Source organism: Acanthisitta chloris, unplaced genomic scaffold, assembly GCF_000695815.1.
Source record: "Acanthisitta chloris isolate BGI_N310 unplaced genomic scaffold, ASM69581v1 scaffold7107, whole genome shotgun sequence".
Taxonomy (NCBI): Eukaryota; Metazoa; Chordata; class Aves; order Passeriformes; family Acanthisittidae; genus Acanthisitta; species Acanthisitta chloris.
The window spans coordinates 51519-60477 of NW_008682011.1; the positions used below are offsets into that span (position 1 = coordinate 51519).

At 37.2% G+C, this 8959-nt stretch overlaps 1 protein-coding gene across 1 annotated transcript; it reads right to left on the minus strand.

Moving 5' to 3' along the window:
• Positions 1 to 1841: 1841 nt before the first annotated feature.
• Positions 1842 to 8734, minus strand: AGR3 (anterior gradient 3). Its single transcript, XM_009078320.1, has 7 exons — positions 8629 to 8734; positions 6228 to 6291; positions 4887 to 4939; positions 4156 to 4232; positions 3774 to 3837; positions 2689 to 2772; positions 1842 to 1938 (listed from the first exon to the last, which is right to left on the minus strand). Exons 1-7 carry the CDS (start codon positions 8732 to 8734, stop codon positions 1889 to 1891), a joined length of 498 nt encoding a protein of 165 aa, XP_009076568.1. The 3' UTR covers positions 1842 to 1888.
• Between the last annotated feature and the right edge of the window lie 225 nt (positions 8735 to 8959).

The window sequence follows — 8959 nt, forward strand, 5'->3', positions numbered from 1 at the left end:
CCATCATGGAAACATGGTGGGATGACTTGCACAACTGGAATTCTGCAATGGATGGCTATAAACTATTCAAAAGGGACAGGCAATGAAGGAAAGGTGGAGGGGTAGCCCTGTATGTTAAGAGTGTATTTTGATTGTCTAGAACTTGATGATGGTGATGATAGAGTTGAGTGTTTGTGTAAGAATCAGGGGGAAAGCCAACAAGGCAGATGCATATCCAGAGAAGGGCAACAAAGCTGGTGAAGGCTCTAGAGCACAAGTCTCATGAGGAGCAGCTGCTAGCCTGGAGAAAAGGAGGCTGAATGGCTGTCATGGCTATCTTGTATCATATCTGGCAGCTAGCTCACATCCCTTTCTCCTGAACATCTCTGGCGTGCTTGAAAGAAGGTATGATCACAGACTGGGAAATGTTGCCAAATCTGGAACAGATAAAGTTATAAATGAGTAGAGCTGAACACAAACCAAAGGAATGTGATTTCCAGTTTAATTTTATTTCTAGCATTTTCCCATCGATTAAAAAAAATTCCTTTAACTGATTCTTAAGACAATATTTTGTTACTGACTAATACAATGTATTTTTTCACATATTGTACAGGTTGTTTTACCACCACTCTGTTGGAACGTACACATATCTAAATTTTACAAAATTATAAAGACATAGATTGGTGCAATATAACTCGTTCATGACAAATGAATACTAGGTGTTCTAAATAAGCAAAACTGTCCCACAGAGATCCTTCTTTCATCTTTTATGTGTGTATACAGGTGTCATCATAGGAAATGGCAGGTAGCACACAAACAAATGACTCTGGTGCTTTGCATGTAACATAACATTCATGCTCCTACTGCAGGTGAACCACTGACTGTTTTGCTCTAGCAAAAAACCCCATATTGTTGGGATAATCAACTCTTTCAACTGGCTTCAGCGCTTTACTCAAAACATGAGTCCATCCTTGCATATGATGATCCTGGGGAAATTTTGTGAAGAGTTTGTATATACAGATTCTCTCAATAAGCTGTCACTGTCATGGTGGACTGCTGCAGAAAAAGAGGGAAAGACCTGGGATAAGCTTCACATGAGTCGAGTGACAATTAAATGAAAAGAGCTAGGGCAAGCCTCTTCATTTTTCCCATATCAGACTTTGCAAGCATCATTTAGCCTCAGGAGTGGAGTTCTGAGTCTATCTCCTTCCATTTCTCTTGCTTCACTGTGTCTTTATCATAGCAAAACCTGCAGCTACTCTTTGATTGTTATCACCTCACTGAGACCACATGCTCAGTCTGAAATGTCTGTTCTGTTTTCAGCTATCAGAACAATAATTAAAGGATTACACAGAAGAAAGTTAAGCCCAGACCACTGGGTTTTTTTTCTATATAAACTATTCCAAAATCTATAGGAAGAGATTTCCTGTCTGATTAGACAGCAAAGTTTCTTTTCCTTTAATGAGAAATAAGTGTATAAAGCAGAGGTACACTAGCAACTAACAAACTTCTTGCAATAAAAATTTAAATGGGGAGCCAAGATGCAGCTATTAACTTGTGTAATAAATTGCAAGTAGACATCAAAAAGACTGTTTATAACTCTTGGTCAGAAGTCATAGCTGACTTAACAGAGTCATACCTGGATTGATAAAATACAGCTCAAAATTGCTGCACTTTAACCATCACTTTCAGTTATCCAGATAACTAATTTCAAAGTTTTTTATATATTTTCCCCCTTGTTTTCCAAATGGGTGCAATAGCCTTGATATGTTTGTTTTCCAAATTGTACATATAAATTTTTAATGTAATCTGATATACCAAAGCTGCTTGGTAAGAGTTCAAAATGCTAGTAGAGACAGAGAGGTGCAGCTTCACCTCGTAGAGGTTATGGTCATTTCATTGTTCCTGGTTACAGTTCTGTCTGAATGAGGCGTAGAGCTTTCTTCATGTTCTCTATTACTGAAAAACAAATAAAAACTGTAAAAATATATTAAAAACACATTTGTACAGTACAAAACACCTAGTTTGAGTTAGTCAAGTTGTTCACATGGAAATTAATTTATGGTCACACATAATTTAGAGCTTTCTATTGTGAAAATTCTGGCTATGATACTGAAGCAGAAGGTAAAAAACTTTCATGAATCAAAATGTTTAACTTAAAGGGATTTGACATGACTCCTTTCAACTCATTTCTCAGCAGCAAGCCTGGTAATCAGATGTGACGTGCATATTTGTGGTGAGATACTGCGTTGGTGTCAAATAAATGGTATAGAGTAAGAACTGGCTCAACCTGAAAAATCACATTCCTTTCTGAACTATGGGTGTTAGGTGGTACCGAGGTAACTACCAGCATTTCTTTACTGATTCCCTCCCACCACTGGCTATTTGCATTGTGCAGTTGCATACTTTTGAGCATAGTGACTTTCACCATTCTCCAGCAAACTTCTCAGATCTTGATCCTGAAGGTTCTCACCCATGATCTTCCAATTTTTCTTACATGAGTAGTCCCAATAAATTCAATGAGACAATAGGTGTGATTGTTTTGCTAGAACAGGTTAGACCATTATAATTTATTGCAAATGCTCATACACAGTATTTATTCTTTACTTTGAGATCCTAATGGATTCTGAAGCACAAATGGTTAGGATGAGGTGTGTCTGGCTGCTTACAATGTGAAATGCAAAGTACTACAACAAAGGGAGCACTCACAGAATGGTATGTCTTGTGGTTCGTAGGTGTAAAGCCGGTTGGAGTATCTTCCTGTGATATCAGCTCTTACTGTGAGAGATGGGTCTGAAAAAGCAATTGTATTAAACTCTGCCTGTGGTTCCCACAACAGCTGAGGGCGATGGTGTGGCGCTACTTTGACAGCCCTGTTTCTCATTTCATCAATGAGGCAATTATGAGGCTGTTACGCTCTGTTCCAGCCAACTGCTCTTTACCTGAAGAAATCCTGAACAAAAGCTAATGCTCGTTTTTATATTATGCAGCTATTTTTAAGTGCTAGGTTACATGTGCATTTCATCCACATTTAAAGGAAAATATGCTGTTTTACAAGTTCTGGGTTTACACCAGGAGAGGCTAATTTGTGCGGATGCATACGTAGTGAGGTTCATGCATATCTAATGCAATATTAGCATGACCTACCTAGAGCCATCAGAATGAAAATCTTGTGATTCTTAATGTTCCAGCATGGGGACAAGTTGTTGTGGACATCTCTTCTCCCAGTTCCCCTTCCAAGCTTTTTGTTTATTAACTGACTCCTATGACTACACTGCTCTCTGTCTGCGTGTGGACTTCATCTCACTGAGCTTTGGATGCCATCACAGAACTAATCATTCTAGGCTCCCTGTACAGCCAGTGAAAAGGAACAGGCATTTTGGGGCATAATTTATTTGATCCACTCCAGAAGTCAGCTTTACAATAGGATGAATCATTCCTTAGATGCCACTGACTGTTGATTTATTCTGTGGTAATGTCCACCCTATAGACATCTACGTTCAGTCAGATATTTGACTTTTTCAGTAAATTTGCTCTTGTCACAGCACTAGCAAGAAGTATGGAGAGCAAAAGCCCAGGTACTAACAGATGTTTAACCATCTTACCCCCAAGCCTGAATTAGGTACCCACCAGAACACATCTATAATCTAAGGAAGTTTACAAGGGTCAAAGTCTGCAACAGAGGTAGAAACCTACTTTCTTTTTGCAAAATGAATGTTTTTGATGTCCCCAAAGGAGGACACTGGCATAATTCAGATATTACATCTTTGAAGGTACCTAAATATTGTACGTACCTATAAACATGATTCGAGGCACATATTGTCCATCAGGTGACAGGTTTTTATCTGTGGTTTCATGCTGGCAGAAAAATGAAAGCTGGTTGTTAAAATAATTCTGTAAATATTGCTGAAGTACTGCCTTGTACTAGAGGACAAAACCAAAGAAGTACTACTTGTGTGTGGGTACACACATAGGAATAGCTCTACTGATAACTAAATAGCTCTACTAATAACTAAATAGCTCTACTAATAACTAAAATGCCAGAGATAGTAGCTAAACAAATAGCTCTACTAATAACAGAGATAGTAGCTAAAATGACATGAAAAAGCAAGACAAAGAAAGAGAAAGCACAGACCATAAAAAGATACCAGCCGAATCACCCCAAACCCTTCATACCATGAGATTCAGCATAACGAAGTTATTTTGGGCCATTTCCTGTATTTCTTCATTTTCTGCAAACACTTTCTTCAGTGCTAGAAAAGACAGGATCACTTTGAAGTCCATCTCAAACTCTGCCTTTCTGTTTGCGTTTGGGCACCACATTGGCCAGAGACTGGCCACATTGTTCCTGTCTGCTTATTCACATTCCAGAGAGGACACTTAGGGGCTCAATCACTTCTATCACTTCTTTTGGGGCTTTTTTTTTGACCCAAGGCAGTACAAACTCCTGGCTATGAAAATGGAAGCTCTCTTCTGTTATTTATGAAGCCTGTTGTCTCAATGGATACCATGTCTCAGCTTGACAAAAGTGCATTATTCTCAGAAAATTCTTGTTAGATTGATTTCAGCAGCCCTATCCTCGTCTCCTTCTTTAGTTACCAGTTCAGGAGAGCCAAACAATATTAAATCTGTTCAATGAGTCAGTAGCAGCCTCTTAATTTGAACTGACGAGTGCTGCATTCAGGATAGCAGTACAGCAGCACTGAGTATTTTTCATGTTCTTTATTGGGTAGTTTCACAGTGAAGTTTTTGTAAATAACGGTAATAAATTCTTTGCTTTTCAGATACATTTTCATTTGCCTGTTTTTTAAAATAATTTTTAGTAAGTGCAAGGTAAATATAATGTATAGGTGCAGTTTCTTATAAAAATGTTCACAAAATTTTAACATGCAAAAAATCAAAATTACCTTGGCAGTATTGACAGTCTTCCAAATGATGAATGACCATCAGGGGCTTGTTACTTAATTAATAATAATGAAAGACATAGTTAGATCATTTGACAGGTAAACAAAGGGGTGATTTTACTTGTAGACTGAAAAAAGCAAATTGCATTTAATCATAGTTAAGCCACATTAAAACCATACCGACATTCTGTAAGGTATTACAGACAATGTTTTAGCAAGGATAAAGAGCATAAATACTTCATAAAAGAAAGAAGTAGAGTTTCTACATCTAAACAGCATGTATGTAGTAAGAGATTCTAGAAGAAAGAAACGACAGATCCATCGTAATTTCATTCCCAGCTACTATATAATCATACTGAAGAGGTATTTAATGTTACTTAGGTGTGAAGTTCTCCATGATTAGGAAAATAAAAATAATATGTATGAACTGGAATAAAATAATTTTGGGTAAGAGATAAGACTGAGTTTATCATCTAATACATCCCATTAAAAAGTTTCATCACTTTTAAGATTTCTTGAACAGGTATACAGTATTTTTTTCCTCTGGAAATAGTTTGGTAAATTATCCAAATTTTATTAGTTTGGATGTCAAAACATGAAAAAATTCTGTGCATTTTCTCCTGTATTTTTAAAAAACCCCTATATTTACTGTTCAGCAAATGAATTACTAATACTTGGTCTGCTACCACTGTTAGGATTTGTTAATTTCTAGCCATTTTCACATAGGGTATATGAAATTAATTGTCTTTTATTGTAAAAATAATTTGCCTTATATTTAGCAATAGCTCAGGCTACACTATTATGATCTAAAATGAACTGTAAAAGAGGTTTAGATAAGTATTGTTGTAAACTCTCAAATATATTTTCAGCTGATTCCCAAAGCAGATTCAGATTGGAACTTCCATTTCTACAAAGATAGTGAGAAACTGTGGCTATATCATGCATGTATTCCAGCTAATAAAGTATTGGGGAAATATTAGAGGCAGCAGATCACAGCATGCAAGACCAAATGCAACTTATTTCAAGGAAGTAATCAGAGGTACATGATATTAAAACACAAAAGATGTAATTTTAAAAAAATACAGTGTCTGTTTATTATTGCTCATTCAAATGACAACACTGCTCTTGTGGCAAAGAAATGACAGCATTACATTATTGGCCTATGATGTTACTTCAGAGTCATAAGACCCCCTACAAGGGCTTTTATTTATAGGCACAGTCTGTTTTATTTAACTGGGTGGTCTGTAGATCAGCTGACATAGTGTTTTTGTTCTGTTTCATTATAATATATTCTGGCATCATGGAATAACACCTTTTCTTTTTACTATTTTTTTTCTCTCTTACCTTTTTTTTGCTTGATAAAGCCCTTCTTCATAAGTTTGTACCCAGGTAATTTCATCTCCCCACCCTAGAAATATAACAAAAGGATTAACTGGTGGCCAGACAAGTAATTCATAACAAATTCCTTTCTTTTAATATATTTATCAACAGTTGTACATAATTAAGGTTTGGGTTTTTTTAGTCAAAGATTCCCAAACATTGTGGGTATGCTGATTCTACATCCCCTGTTAGGTACACTGGAAAAAAACCCAACCCTACAACCAAACCAGCTGCTTGTGTATCCAATTCCATTCCTTTCACAGACCTGTTAGACATTTTTCTAAATACTCAGAGATCCCTAAATCAGAACCCAATCTTTTATATCTTTATATTGCCTGCTCCACATTTCATGTAGGCCCCGGAACTTAAAGAGAAAGTTGTCATATAGAAGAGGAAAATAAAATATCACAGCTCAAATAAGATCAAATATGATACAGATAGAACAGTCTTCAGTTATAAACTGAACTCCAAAATGAAGTTGGAAGTCAAAACTCCGATGAAATTCAGGCCCTGAAGTTTCAAGTACTTAATTTAAATAATTTAATAGAAGAATATCTGTTAAATAAAAGTCTCCAATGAAACAAAAATCTTAATGAATAATCAGCTTGATAGCTCATCCACAGCTGGTGATACACAGATCTCAAAAAACAAATTGTCCAGTTGGTTTCATGCTGTCAGCTCCCAAAGATTCAGCCCCTGTGTAACAGATCCCTGCCTCCCAGGCAGTGTGCCTTCATTCATGAGGGCCCTCATGGGAGTTGTAGAACAGCATCTGGATCTGGACCAGGTCAAAGCTCTGGTCTGTGCTGTCTGGACAGTGCTTGGACCAGCCCTGGTTATGCAGAGATTTCTGTTAGATTTCTCACAGGACAATTGCTCATGATGCTACTAGGTCATCTCTTCTTTCAGGAGACAGGTCTGTCTGGTTGATGGTGAGATTCTGGCATGTAGACCAGTGCCTTCCCAACCCTGGCTGCAGTCAGCTGCTGATGTAGGTAACTGCACAGAGGAGTCAGTCAGGGTCATTTTGCAGCAGGTGTAAGTATTCCCTTTTGGTTTGTGAAAATTACATGTAAAGTGCTCAAGGCATCCAAAAGGCCTGAAATCAGAATTAGAAAACTGACACTTGCTTTCTGTTACTGCTCTTATTTTTTTCCCTCCAAACCTGCCAAAACTGAAAGGATTTTATTATCTTTTTGTGCATTTAAGCTTAGTGGGAAAAAGTAATCCTGATCTAGACAAGGTAGGCAATACACACTGGATTAATTACAGCCTTTCCCCAGGGATTCCACTTAAAAAAAGTGGTTTGAAATTTCTCTTTGGCTAGTTCAGGTGTTGCATGATCTTGTCAAGTTGTCGCTGAGCAATTAGGCTCAGATGGGACCTCTGAGACAGGTGCAACTTTGGCAATGGTCTGTGCAGGGAAATGTCAGAGGAGAGCTGTGGGATCTGGAGGCTTTGCCACAGCTTGTGTAAGAGTTCAGGAAGGGAGATGGAGGGATTTTTGTGAATAGTCTCAAAAGGCAAAGGGAGATGGAGAAGGGGAAAAGACCTTAGTAAGCTGTTTTTCTACTTGTATTTCTAAGGACTGATCAGACATAAGTATCTTAAAACAGGGTCTTTGCTTAACATCCAGGCTGAAAATTATGCACCACAAGGAAGGGAATTACTCATAGTCATGCCTTGCAGTGGATAACTGATGAAAAGCAAAAGCATAAAAGTCATGCAGAAAACCCCACCAGTGATCCAAACTGTTGTTTTGTGTACAAAAATGGGTCTGTAGAAAAACTGTTCCCTAGCAACTGAAGTTACAAAATTGTGTTTCAGTATTTGGTAAGCTACTATAATCAAATCTTTTGTAAATGATATATGAAAGAATTTTTTTTTTCATTTATAGTCCTACAAGTGCATCCTGATTTGAGAGACTGATGAAAGAATTTATTTTTTCATTTATAGTTCTACAAGTGCATCCTGATTTGAGAGACTCAGTCTATAGGTTATTTGCTTTTACTAGGTCACTATAAGTTTATATAAATTATGCATATTATATGAGGCCCTCGGTCATAACCTTAAGAATAGAGAGACAGAGTGAAATGATACGGACTAAGAAGATGACCTGCTTAGAATGTCACTTAGCCTTAAGAATAAACAGACAGAGTGAAATGATATGGACTAGGAAGATGACCTGCTTAGAATGTCACTTAACACTAGAGAAACATGCCTCAGTAAGTGTATGCATCCATTCTCTATATGTATTTTATATATATATATATGGATGCATTCTATAAGTGTACATTCTAAATACAAATATTTACTGGTCTATATGGTGAGGTAAGGAGGTAAGTACAGACTAAATATACAGTACCTCTTGACAGTGTCTGAGGTGCTCGTTTTTCCTTTTTGATTGCCATTGCAAGGTTGGAAGAGACTGCAATTAGGAGGAGGGACAAGGCCAGTGTTGAATGGAGCATTATTTCCCTTTCAACGTGTCAAAGAAACTGGAAAACAAAGCAACAGCTTTAGTCACATGGATTCGTCACCTGGCGCAGTGTAAATCAATGTGTTAGTGGCATCCTAACAATCAATAATCCAGAGACAGTTTGGGTTATTTCTAGAAATGCCTGCCTTTGTGAGAAAAATGCCAAATGGAGCTGCTTAATTTTACTGTGCAACACTACTCTCAGCTGTCAAAATTA